Genomic DNA, 14,422 nt, shown 5'->3' on the forward strand with positions numbered 1-14,422 from the left:
TTTAAACCTTATCGTCACTCACACCTTCAACTATGGAATAGACAGGTCACTAAATTCAAATTAGCCTCTGACACTCCCCCCCCCCCCCTTGCTTCCTTTCTAGGTGACACTCGTTCACCCCCCCCCCCCCCCCCCCCAGATAGAGCTCAAGATCAAAACGTTCTAATGAATTGGAAGCCACATAACCGCATAACGCATTTAAAATCGCTCTCTCACAATGATTAATTCCTCACCTTCACTAGTCTACAAACAAAATATGATTTCCCATCCACTGAATTAGAAAACTATACAAATATAAGAATATGCTATCAGAAATATCATTCACTTACACTCCCCCCATATACACAATTTGAACAAATTTGCATCTCCTTCCCTCGAGATAGGGGTTTAATCTCCAGAATATATAAGTGCTTAAATGAGACCAATATGCCAGAGAAAACATTCCCCATGCTACAATCGGAATCTGATTTAAATACCACATTTACTCTCGAGCAATGGGACTCTATCCTTACAAATCTACATAAATGTACCAAAACAACCTCGATCAGAGAATCAGCCATCAAATTGCCATATAGATGGTATCTTACCCCCGCCAAAATTAACTAATTTTATCCCTCACTTTCCCCTCTCTGCTTCAGGGGTTGCCCCTCTCAGGAAACACTTTTACCGTATATACTCGAGTATAAGCCGAGATTTTCAGCCTCTTTTTTGAGGCTGAAAGTGCCCCCCTCGGCTTATACTCGAGTCATCGCTGTCTGTCTGCCCGATCAGCGTGTCGAGCAGACAGACAGCGGCCATTCTAGGATTCAAAGGCCGCGCCTCCGTCGGTGATAGGCGGAACACTGAATTTCCCAGCAGTCTGTGTTCCGCCTATCACGGACATCCTCTCATCCTCGTCCGTAGTATGAGGATGAGCGGACGTCCATGATAGGCGGACCACTGACTGCTGGGAAATTGAGTGTTCCGCCTATCACGGACATCCGATAGGCGGAACACTCAATTTCCCAGCAGTCAGTGGGAAATTGAGTGTTCTGCCTATCACCAACGGAGGCGCGGCTTTTGAATCCTAGAATGGCCGCCGATGAAGAGCTGAAGGACGGAGGCTCGGCTCGGGACGGGCCGGGACGGGACGCAGGCTGGACGGGACGCAGGCTGGACGGGACGCAGGCTGGACGGACGCAGGCTGGACGGACACACACACACACACACACACACACACACACACACACACACAGATGCATGCACACACACACACACACACACACACACACACACACACAGGGATGGATGGACACACACACACACGGATGCATGGACACACACACACACACACACACACACGGATGCATGGACACACACACACACACACACGGATGCATGGACACACACACACACACACACACACACACACACGGATGCATGGACACACACACACACACACACACGGATGCATGGACACACACACACACACACACGGATGCATGGACACACACAGGGATGGATGGACCCACAGGGATGGACGGACACACAGGGATGGACAGGCATGTCTCACCCTCGGCTTATACACGAGTCAATCATTTTTTCCAGTTTTTTGGGGGTAAATTGGGGGCCTCGGCTTATATTCGGGTCGGCCTATACTCGAGTATATACGGTACATATCTTTTGGGATTGTCCCCGCATAAAAAACATCTGGCATAGGGCCAGCAAAATTATAGAAAAAAATATCCGGTAGAAAGTTTGCTCTTACGCCCCAAATATGTCTCCTATTCTCCCCTATACCAGATATTCCAAAGAATAACATAAGCCTAATCCATACATTCCTTAGCTCTATACATTGGGCCATAGCCTTTAATTGGTGCTCCACTACGGTACCATGGCCACAAATTCTTAACCGCATGATGAACATCAAACTTTCAGAAAGAATTCACCACGTTATAAGATTCAGTGCCCCTCTATCAAAAAAAAAATGGATTCTATGGGACACTGCCCCTTTAACTTAGGAGGGGGATGGAGGTATGAGATGGGGGGGCTTCTGTTCTGTTCTTTTTTTTTTCTCTTGCCTCCCCTTCCTAACATATACTTATTAGTCGTTACTTATCTCTTCCCTCCACTACTACTCTCGAATGGCCAAAATTACAACATTGTGCAAATTTTTTTTCTTTACCTGACTAACCATAACCCTTTTGTCTATTCCTGTACAACATTCACTGTCAAAGTTACTTATATTTATACCTGTACCATCATTGTAACTGTTTTATACTCTGACCTTTTACACTAAAAAAATCGTTTGTAAACAAAAAAAAAAAAGAACTGCAAGATGCATCTGATGCAAAGTCAGATTCAGGTACTTATACTGCTTGCATTAGAAAATATACAATTGATATATTAACCACTTGCCATCTGCCCCATAGCAGTTTTACTGCTACAGGGCGGCAGCTGGATCATGCATATATTACGTGATTCCAGACTTGCGCCGATATGTAGGTGCGGGACACTCAATGTCCTCCGGCATCCGCCGATCTTCGGCAATACACAGAGAACTGAGAACAAACGAGGCATATCTCAGTTCTGATAGGTGGGAATAAATGGATTCTGTGTTCCTGCAAAGCAGGGATTAGAATCCATTACATCCCCTAGTAAAAACAGCACACAGTTAACATGCAAACACTGGCTGGGCATACAATTAACCACTTGATTGCCCTAGATAAACCCTTCCCAGCCAATGTCAGTACAGTGACAGTGCATATATATATATATATATATATATATATATATATATATATATATATATATATATATATATATATATATATATCCCATAGTCTGTAGCCGTTATAACATTCCCATAAACCAATCAATATACGCTTGTTGTGATTTATTTTTTTTTATTGATTTTTTTTTTTACCAAAACATGTAGCAGAGTACATATTGGCTTCAATCTATGAAGAAATTTATTTTATTTTATTGGATGTGTTTTATAGCAGAAAGTAAAAAATAGTTTTTTTTTTCACAATTGTTGCCAATTTTTTGTTTTATAGGGCAAAAAATAAAAAATGCAGTGATGCTCAAATACTACCAAAAGAAAGCTCTATTTGTGGGGAAAACATTCCATACATTTTATTTGGTACAGTGTCCCACGACCGACCAATTTTCAGTTAAAATAACACAGTTCCGTATGGCAAAAAATGGCCTGGTCATGAAGGGTGGGGTAAATCTTCCATAGGTCAAGTGGTTAAAGAGTTTGTAAACCTAATTTTCTTTATCGTACATCACGGGACACAGAGCAGCCATAGTAATTACTATCTGGGTTATATGCCACCTAAAGGTGAATGGACACTGGCACACCTAAAAGACAGGAAGTCCCCCTCTATATAACCCCTCCCATACAGGAAGTACATCAGTTTTTTTTTTCCAGTGTCTTCAAGGTGATGGTCTCGCTGGAGTAGTGCTCTATATTATGATTAGTGTCTTGCTAGGATCAAGGAACTATGCATTCAGATCCATTCAAGGTGGCAAAAAAATGCCAAGATGGATGGTAGAGAGAGAGATATCACCACTCCAGGTAGGTCAAGCGACAGTAGAAAACCTTCTCCTCCAGCTTGGAAGCCCAGGTGCCGGCAATGCATAAAGCAATCAAAAACAGGAAGAAGATCTGGACAGCCGCACTCAAAAAACGTTTTTTGCCTTTTATTCAAAAATTCTTGTGAACAACAATACAAGCCACAGCAGGAACAGACAGGCTCTTGGTTTTGCCATCACTGACAATGGGGAACTGTAGAGGAGCCTCTTGCAAAAGCAAGTCTGACAAGCAAGCATTCCTGAAATGACAGAAAATACTAGGTATGCACATAACACATCACCACCCTCTATTGGTGATACACAGGCAAGACACGCGGCTACTGCCAAAAAAGAACCCTTAATTGAACCATATGTGTTCCTTTTTAGGGGGTTCTTTAAAAAAAAAAAAAAACACACTTACCATTTCCGCCGCAGGATACTGCTGGAATACACAACTAGATCCAATCTTCACCCATCACGGTGGGTGAAGATTGGATCTAGCTGTGTATTCCAGCAGTATCCTGCGGCGGAAATGGTAAGTGTGTTTTTTTTTTTTTTTTTTTAATAGAACCCCCAAGGGTCCGGCTCCCAGGGTCCAGCGCCCCAAAAGAGGCACATTACAGGCAAAACCGCTTTTACTACTTCTTCCTTGAGGCTTGGGTACCATCCATCTTGATCAAAAACAGGAAGAAGATCTGGACAGCCGTACAGGAAAAGACAAGAGTTTTCAATAATTTCAGGAATGCTTGCTTGTCAGACTTGCTTTTGCAAGAGGCTCCCCTACAGTTCCCAATTGTCAGTGATGGCAAAACCATTAGGCAAGCAGCAGCCGCAGTGTCCATCCCAGTGTGCTCCTCTACTGCCCCGTACCGCCAGCAATTCCTTCTAGGAACAGTTGCCTCATCCACACACGGAATTAAGCCCCTGATGAGGGTTACTGAGGAGGCATGGCCTAAAACGTGGCTGGCGTGCACGTGGAGAACGAGCAAGCACATAGCACATGGTGCAGGCAAAGCCCAATGGTTGTAAAGTTTTACTTGACTAAGGGTCTGGTGGCTGGTGGATGAACACAGAGCAGGCTCCTGCTGGTGGGGCACGTAAATACTGTGAGGTTTGGATACAGGCATTTAAAAGGCACGGCTACTGGTCATTAAGCTGAGCGGTGATAGGGGCATTATAGCTGGACTACAGCTCAGCAGTAGTTTGGGCACACAGGTTGCAAGTGCCTCTGGTTTGTTTGCCTAAGGCAATGTCTTCCCGAAAGAAGAGTCAGGGTAATACAGCAGGAAGGGGCGCAAGGGTGTCATGGTCGGAGAAACCTAGTCACGCTCCAGTGCTTCCGGCCGATCTGAGCCATTACGGCTGTTGGGCGTAGTGGCTACTTCCAATGCTTCAGCCTCTACATACGTCACTAAGGACGATTTTGCATCTGCATTAGCAGCTATGATCGCATCTGTCTCCCAAACTGGGAAAAAACACAAAAGATCTCCTCCTCCTACTCCTGACCTTCCAGCAGTGGAACAGGAATGGGCAGAGGATATAGAGGCCTCTCAGTCCCAAAGATTGTTAGTGCAATCCCTTACAGACTTGATCCGTTCTGCATTTAAATTGCCCCCAGTAGAACTGGCCAGAGCCTCCTTTTGCTCTTCAAGGTCTTTGCGACCTCCACAGCGTTCATATGCTGTCCCTCTGCACCCACTACTGGAACAGTTAGTATATGCAGATTGGGATTAATCGGATTATCCCTCCTAGAAGATTTTCAGTTTTGTACCCCATGGATGAGAAATTCACAAAAAATGTAGTTTTCCAGCAGTGGATGCTGCTATTTCTTCTGTCAATAGCAGCTTAACCTGTCCTGTCGACAATACCCAGGTTTTTAAGGATCCAGCGGATAAAAAGCTGGAATCTTTACTTAGAGCCTCCTTTTCTATAGCTGGTTCAGCAGCACAACCTGCAAGATCGGCTATAGGAATCTGTCAGTCCTTGTAGGACCAGTTTAAGAGAGTCAATAAGTGTTCCTGCTCAAGGGGAACCTGCTCGCTTCGCAATCGATGCACTTAAAGATTCTATTTAGCAAGTGTCATGCTTTGCTCTCTTGCTTGTGCATATGTGCAAAATTCTTTGGTTAAAGAATTGGTCAGCGGAATTGCTTTGCAAGAAGCTATTTGGCAGGTTTTCCCTTTCATGGCTAATGCTTGTTCGGAGACCATTTTGGATAATGATATCCAAAAAATTCAGGCGGTAAGAGTGTGCTTTTACCTGTTAGAAGGAGTAGGCATCCTTCATTTAAACGTTCCAGTTCCCCAGCTCTGGGGGCCGCACCCTCCAGGCAGTTTCAACACCTCCTCCGTCCGGTTCAAGAGGTAAGCCTCAAACGCAAGGACAGGGCCAGAAAAAACCCTGGGTTCAGAGTCCTGCCAAACATGGTCCTAAGGCCTCCTCATGAAGGAGTGCCCCCACTCATTCGAAGGGGGAAAGGCTTCTGCAGTTTTCAGAAGCCTGGGGAAAGGGCATTCAGGACAGGTCAATTCCACAGTATCCCTAGGCTACAAACTAGAGTTTCAGGAATTTGCACCATCTTGATTTCTAAGGACCTGCTAAAGAGAAGATCTTTATTGCAGGCATGGACTGAGGTCACAAGGTGTAATTATAGAAGTACAGACAGAAGAGCAGTTCATGGGTTTCTATTCAAAATTTTTCACGTGCCAAAACCAAATGGTGATGTGAGACCCAATCTGGATCTCAAAAGTCTGAATCAATTCCTAAACATACGCTCTTTTCGGATGGAGTCATTCTGGTCAGTCGTATCCACTCTGAGGGGAGGAGAATTTCTAGCATCAATAGACATCAAGGATGCATATCTGCATGTGCCAATTTACCTTTCACCAGAAGTTTCTATGATTCAAGGACATTTTCAGTTCGTAGCCTTGCCCTTTGGCAATTCTGGCTCATATATTAGTAAGACTAAGAGTCCAGGGTATATCAATAATGGCTTACCTAGACGATCTATCTATTATTAGTAGATCAGTCGGCTGCAGGACTAGAACAAAATGTGTCCAGCACGGTTCAGTATTTGGAACGCCTGGGTTGGGTTCTCAACCTGGAGAAGTCAGCTTTATGGCCAGTGCAGAGACTGTAATACTTGGGTCTTATTATAGACACAATCCAAGAAAAGGTGTTTTTGCCTTGGACGAAAGTATGTGCCATAAGGGATCTTGTCCGGGTGGTCAAGGGAAAGAAGGGACCTTCAATTCGCCTTTGTATGAGGTTACTAGGGAAGATGGTAGCTTTCTTCAAAGCAATTTCCTACACCCAATTCCACTTAAGACCATTGCAAAACCGCAGTCTGTCCTCTTGGAACAAAAAGATCCAAGCTTTAGATTTATCAGCTGTATCTATCCCCAAGGGTGTGCATTTCTGCCAGTCGCTTGGATGGTGGGGACAAGGGATGCCAGGCTCTTGGGCTGGGGAGTGTTTCTGGAGGAATCCACTGTCCAGGGCAGGTGGTCAGGAATCGAGAAAACAATGCCTATCCATATCCTAGAGATATGGGCAGCTTGCCTGGCTCTAGTATCGTGGACCATCAGGTTGTGGGGTTTTCCCATCAGGATCTAATCCAACAATGCCACAGCTCTGTGGCTTGCATCAACCGCCAAGGGGGTACCAGAGGTCAGACCCAGAAAGAGGCGGACCATATGCTAACATGGGCAGAGAAACATGTACCGTTTCTGTCAGCAGTCTTCATTCCAGGAGTGGAGAATTGGCAAGTAGACTTCTTGAGCCACCAGCAATAATTCAAGGGAGAATGGTCCCTGGTCCAGGTTTTTTTCAACAATTTGCCAAACCTTGGGGACCCCGGACATAGATCTATTGGTGTCCAGGTTCAACAAGAAGTTGGACAGGTTTGTGTCAAGAACAAGGGATCCGCTCGCATTCGGAACAGATGCATTAGGGATTCTGTGGGACCAGTTTTTGCTGATTTATGCATTCCCTCCAGTTCAGCTTCTACCACGACTTTTGCGCAGGATGAGGGAGGAAAGGAAGCCAGTAATATTGGTAGCCCCAGCGTGGCCCAGAAGGTCCTGATATGCAGAAATTGTAAAATTTGCGGTGGGAAAACCATGGTCCTTTCCACTCCGTCCAGACTTGCTTTCTCAAGGACCAGTATTCCATGCTGCCTTACAGTCGCTAAATTTAATAGTTAGGCTATTGAGGCCCAGATTTTAAAGGGTTGAGGGGTTTCTGGTTCAGTTCTGACTACCTTGATAGATGCGAGTAAACCAGCTTCCAGGGCCATTTATTATAGAATTTGGAAGTCCTATATTTCTTGGTGTGAGACCAAAGAATGGTATCCCCGAAAGTATGTCATAGGTAGAATTCTTGCTTGCTTACAGTTGGGGGTAGAAATGAAGCTGGCCTTGAGCACAATCAAGGGTCAGATCTCTGCCTTATCTGTATTTTTTCAAAGACCAATTGTTTTGCATTACTTGGTCTGGGCCTTTATATAAGGGGTAGTTCGTATAACACCATCAGTTAAGCCACCCTTGTGTTCCTGGGATTTATTAAATCTAGTCTTGACGGTTTTGCAAAGACAGCCCTTTGAGCCTATTCGGCATAGTCCTCTAATCCTTTTGACAAGGAAATAGTTTTTTCTGGTCACAGTGACCTTGGCACGGAGAGTGTCAGAGTTGGCAGCATTTTCTTGTAAGGAGCCATATTTAATTATTCATCAGGACAAGGTGGTGTTGCATCCTCATCCGGCTTTTCTGCCTAAGGTGGTATCCAGCTTTCACCTGAACCAAGATATCACTCTACCTTCCTTTTTTCCCAGAACCTTGTTCTGTGGAGGAGAAATTTTTGCATTCTCTCGATGTGGTGAGAGCTGTCAGAGTCTATCTGAAAATGACAGCCCAGATGCGGAAGACAGACTTTGTGCTTCCAGGAGGGCCCAGGAAATTGCAGGCATCATCAAAATCGACTATTTCACAGTGGATTTGCCAGGTTATAATTCAGGTTTATGGGTTGAAAAGGAGAGTTCCACCCTTTTGAGTAAGCAAGCACCCTACCAGAGGAGTAAGTGCCTCATGGGCAGTGCGTCATCAAGCCCGGCTCAGATTTGCAAGGCTGCAACTTGGTCATCATTAACATACATTTGCTAAGTTTTATCAGATGGATGTAAGGCGACAGGAGGATGCTGCGTTTGGGCACATTGTGTTGCAGGCAGCAGTCTAGATGCTCATGCCTTATGGTGGCCTGCTTTGTATGCGTCTCCCTCCCCTCAGGGGCATTGCTTTGGGATGTCCCAGATAGTAATTACTATGGCTGCTCTGTGTCCCGTGATGTACGATAAAGAAAATAGGATTTTTTTCTACAGCTTACCTGTAAAATCCTTTTCTTGGAGTATACCACAGGACACAGAGGTCCCTCCCCTCTTTACTGGGATATTCATCATTGCTTTGCTACAAAAATTAGGTACTTCCTGTATGGGAGGGGTTATATAGAGGAAGACTTCCTGTCTTATAGATGTGCCAGTGTCTATTCACCTATAGGTGGTGTATAACCCAGATAGTAATTACTATGGCTGCTCTGTGTCCCGTGATGTACTCCAAGAAAAAGATTTTACAGGTAAGCTATAGAGAAAATCCTATTATGCTTAACTGATGTTCTCCCTGCAAGTCATTTCATTCCTATGTGCAAAATAATAGAAATGTCACCTCAAACGACCACCTCTTCCTGGATCGGAATGACATCAACTGGATACTTTCTGCTTTTTCATTGTCATGCAGCCCATGTACTCCTTTATTTATTGTACAGGGCTCTGTGCCTTGGTAAGGTATCCTGTACAATGAATGAGGCTGTTCACTAACTTATGCTGGGTACACACAGGAAGTTTTTTTTTCATTTAACCCAGCTGGCTGAACAAAACAAAACCTTAGATCGCTGTAAATACACATTTGACGTTAGTGCGGCTGTTGTGTTCTGACAGTGGGACTGCCCCCCCTTTCCCCACCAGAACACATGAGGAGCTGTACACACAGACTGAAAATTGTCTGGCTCCTGCCAAACTGACCATTTCGGCCTGTGTGCACCTAGCTGTCTGGCAATTGTTTTAGATTGACAGCAGCTCCTGTTTGGCATACCACTGTCAATGATTAATTTGATAAGCACCATTTAGAGACCCTGCCTCAGAACTAGGGAGAGAAGAGAGATCTTAGCAGTTGTGATCGTCACTAAACTTTTTTTAATGTTAATCTACAGGCATTTTTAGAGGATGTATAAGATTTGCAATGATCAATAACTTTACAGAAAACTTTAAGAATACAGAGCTGTGTTCATTTGTGTCTTTTATATCTACCTGGAGTTCAGCGTAACCTAACTAGATTTAAAAATTTATGTTTTTACATTTTTATGTATCCTAGCCATAATAAAAAATAAATAAAACCTCACACCCCCACTTACTTTCCAGGCCTGCTGGGCTGCATGCACGGATAAGGGTATGGATTTTGGGGGTGAACCTCATGCCATTCTTTTTTGTTTTGTTTTATGCCACCTCGTTTGATTACAAAACAAGCAGGGATGAGTCACTGGTTGTTAGAAAGCTTAGGCTGAGCTCACACAGGTGCGATTCAGTGCCAATTCCTGCATCGCACGTGAATTGTACACTGGTTTACACTGCCCTCTGCAAACCGCTGGTTGTGTCAATGTAAAGTTAATAACATCCCCAGATCAGTCCGCAGATCGCAGTGCAAACTGTCAAATGGTGCAGGAATTGGATCCGATTCCAGTGCGGACCCAAAAAAACAGTCCTGCATTATTTTGGTGCAAATGCGATGCCATTTCAGTAATGCAGTTTGTATGGCTGAATTTGCATTACACAGACATTGCATGTGATCTGCACAGCAATGTAGTGTGAATCACATGCAATGTCTGTCATCGCACAAGTGTGAACCTAGACTGATGGGTGCCCGCACCTAACAATGCAAAAATGAACTTATTTAGCTCCACTTCCATTTTTTTTTTTAACAAAACAAAAATAGAGATTTGTTCTATTTAAATGAATAAAAGAAAAGAAAAGCAGACTTGAACAGATGCATATGTAAAAAGATGATAATCTGTTTATATTAATTTGCCCAGAGGAATGCATTGTTGTCCATTTTTTCATCTGTCAACGGACGGATGAAAAACAGACAGACGGAACGCCCGTATGGAAGGGGCCAAACTGTGCAAAATGTCTTCGCTCTTATTGGGGTTTTAATTTTCTGTCTACAGTGCTGTTCAGAGTGACATCTGTTTAAAAAAGCTTTTTCCAAAAGGAATAAAGACATTAAATTATAACAAATGATTGAGTCTTAGTACTTCTTTTTTTTTTTTTTTTTGTGTCAAATAATTTTTATTGCCTTTTTTTTTTTAAACAGTACAGAAACTTGTACACCTACAGAAAAAACAGTGTTAAAGACCATGTCAGTCATATTGGAAAACAATAGTTTGATTATACATAATATCTGTATAATGCACAGAACGGTAAAAAATAAGATGAATGATAAGCAGGTAATTTAGGGGAAAGAGTCAGACTGAGGAAGGGAAATAAAAGGGAATGAAAAATTGAAAAAAAAAACACTTGAATCTAAATACTTTTAAAGGCAAACTGAATGGTAGATTCAATCATATATAGTTGTCTGACTTTTTTTGCAGATTTAAATTGTTTATCAGATATTTCCACCAAACTGATAAATTATCTCTAATGTGGAATGATTAAGTGAAGACTACAAATACGAATACCAACTTTCTTATGTCATTGTTAATACGGGGAAGACACCGACAGCTTGGGGAAATCTAAGCAATGGATCCTGACGGGAACTCAACTAACTTTTGTAAAACCCATTTATAAAGCAGCTGTTTGACCTTACCCCATCCATACTGCTGCTAAAAAGGCACTGTTGTAAAGCACAGGAGTCTGATTCAAGAGCATCCCTATTTTAAAGAATGCAATACAAAATGGAGATGGAAACCTGTCAATGGCATGTAACCATCCTCTCCTTCTATTGCATAGTATTATCTGTCCCAAAAACATTAGTCTGTGATGCCCGTTACTTTATCTGAATAAAGGGCAAGTCTATCACTATACCAAGGCGTGATTGGGAAAAGATCCTTATTTTCTTATGATTGTATGATGGTGCCATCCACCAGTTCACTACAGTGTCCTACACAAAGTGTAGACGAGCCTGTAAGTAGTGCGATGGATACTTTAACTCATGGCATAGTGTGAAGTAAACTCAGCAGTACCATTGGAGCACAGATGGTGATATTGTCATTGTTAATAGCCCCCTCAATGACTGGGTAGAGTTGACCATTAATATTTCTGTGTTCAGATAATTTTCTTACATTGCTGCTTTTTTGCACCATATATTCACAGAAATCGCTTGAAGCTGGTGGAGGATTCTGCCAGCCAAAGGGAGGAACGCCTGCAAAAAGAGAACCAGGAGCTTTCCTCACAATACCTTGCCCGCTGCCAGAGCGCAGAAAATGATAAAGCGGAACTCTTAGCCCAATATCAGCGTAAGCTGACAGAGTTCCAGCAGGAAAAGGACAAGGAGATAGAACGTATTAGGGAGCTGCAGAGGTGAGTAGATTGGGATTATCTTTATCCTAGCTAATATGACAATTATCCCCATTATTTTATGTGTCCACCTTCCTGCAGGTTGTCTGTCCAGGAAATGTGCCGAGACCACGAGGAACAGCTGCAGCGACTAAAGAGGCTGAAAGATCAGGAAATTGATGCAGTGACCAGTGCTTCATCACAAACGAGGTTATCTAGTTCTACTGCTTAATAATTTATGTGCAGAAATAAATTTTCACTTATGATATTAGTTGTGTTCTTCAGATAAGGGATGGAGCCAGTCTTTTCTGGATCCCAATATGAAAAGACTGGTTGGGCTCTCTAACAAGGCCATCTACTGTACACAAACAGTGTGATTAACGTGTCAATGTGAAAATGTTTTAAAGTGAAAAAGCATGACCATTCTGCTTTAGCTGGTGCAATAATTTTTTTTTTCTTTTTCATACATCATGGGACACAGAGTTAGGATAATATTCTTTACCTGCTGGGTTATACTCCATCTCCAGGTGAATGGACACTGGTAGACCAAAGGTCTTTAGACAGGAAGTGATCCCCTATATAACCCCTCCCATACAGGAAGCACTACAGTTTTTTACCAGTGTCTGCAAGGTGGATGGCACGGTTTGTTTGAGCTCTCTGAGCTCCAGGTCTCTAGTCCCACAAACGGTTCTTAAATGAATCAAGGGATTGACCGATCTGATCCATTTGACACAGGCTTTATATGCTTAGATAAATGGTACCCGAGCCTTACAAAGAAGACTCAAGATCCTGCAAGGTTTTGCCTGTAATGCAGCCTCCAGGCGCTGGACCCTGAGAAGTGGGATCCTGGACACTACAGCACTAAGGCATTCCCGCAGGGTGCTCTACAGGTCCAAGGGAGTCACCAAGTGTTGCTTGGCAGGCTAAGGTGCTTAGCAGGATTGTTGCATAGGGGCTTGTTGAGAACTATTAAAGGGTCTCCCTTCTGAGGTGTTTTAATACTACACCCAAGTACTCTTTTTGTGGCTAGTAAATGTCTTCAAAAAAGAGTGGGACTAACACTACAGTGAAGGGCACACCTATATCGTCAGTAGTTCCTGATGAACCTAGTCGTATCCCTAGTGTTGTATCTCCTGAAGGACCAGAGACTTACGGACAATCTGAGCAGCTGCACCTCTCTGGTATTGTGCCTATAGTCAATGCTGTTGCTTCACACTTTAACACCAAGGATAAACTGTCCTCGGCCCTAGCTGGGTTAGAGCACAGGATTGCTGACAGGATTGCCTCCATCTCGCACAGTGGCAAGAAGCGTGACGGATCCCCCTCCCTGGAGCCTCCTAGTTTGGAGCAGGAATGGGCTGAGAATGGGGAAGAGCTAAAAGCTCAGGATTCTGTGGAGGGCCTGGCAGATGATTCTGCTTCCCAGCAGTCTAGACAAAAAGCTATCCAGATGATGTCTGCCTCTCAGTCGCAGAGGCTTTACATCCTCACTCTGACCGAAATGGTTCATGCTGCCTTTAAGTTGCCTCTTGCAGAGGTGACTGAGACCCCTTTGCTACAGCTCCCCGGGTGTTCACAAAGGTCCTAGTACCAGTACTGCATCTTTTAAGGGCCCAAGGGATCCTGGTGCTTGGGTATTTGGATGACCTGCTCAGAGATCACTCATTACAGGCTCTAGAACAGAGCATAACATGCACAGTGTGGTATTTGAAAACCTTAGGCTGGATCAGAAATACTGAAAAGTCAGCCTTGAAACCAGCTCAAGGTCGAAAGTATTTAGGCCTGATCCTAGATACGGTCCAAGAGTACTCTTGCCACCCGCAAGGATCTGTGCCCTGAAGAATCAGGTGCGTCAGATAAAGGGCCCCAGACAACCCTCCATTGGGGTCTGTATGCGTCTTCTAGGGAGGATGGTATCCTCCTTTGAGGCAGTACCCTATGCCCAGTTCTATTCTAGGCCTCTACAACAAGACAACGAGACATCTTGTTGGCTTGGAACAGGAGAGGACAATCCCTAATTATCCATTGTTCTTATCTCCTCGGGCACGCATAAGCCTAAACTCGTGGTTCCAGGATCAGAACCTGCAAAAGTGAAGATCCTTCCTCCCGGTAATTTGGAGAGTACTGACTACAGATTCCTGTCTCTCAGGCTGGGGAGGAACCCTAGAGAGGCTCACAGCTCAAGGGAAATGGTGAAGGACAGAACAGATCCTGCCCATCAACGGCCTAGAATTATGGGCAGTATGACTGGCTCTACGGTCATGGACG

The 14,422-nt window shown here is 43.8% G+C and overlaps 1 protein-coding gene across 4 annotated transcripts in view; it reads left to right on the forward strand.

Moving 5' to 3' along the window:
- The window catches only part of FBF1 (Fas binding factor 1), a 141,398-nt gene that overhangs the window by 75,947 nt on the left and 51,029 nt on the right, over nucleotides 1-14,422 (forward strand). For all 4 annotated transcript variants that reach the window (XM_077459368.1, XM_077459367.1, XM_077459365.1 and 1 more), the window contains 2 exons: nucleotides 11,972-12,178; nucleotides 12,257-12,364. In XM_077459368.1, the coding sequence (XP_077315494.1) occupies nucleotides 11,972-12,178; nucleotides 12,257-12,364 (315 nt within the window). The remainder of the gene's footprint in view (nucleotides 1-11,971; nucleotides 12,179-12,256; nucleotides 12,365-14,422) is intronic.

Source organism: Lithobates pipiens, unplaced genomic scaffold (genome assembly GCF_037356315.1).
Source record: "Lithobates pipiens isolate NorthernLeopardFrog02 unplaced genomic scaffold, aLitPip1_a1.2 Scaffold_28, whole genome shotgun sequence".
Lineage (NCBI taxonomy): Eukaryota > Metazoa > Chordata > Amphibia > Anura > Ranidae > Lithobates > Lithobates pipiens.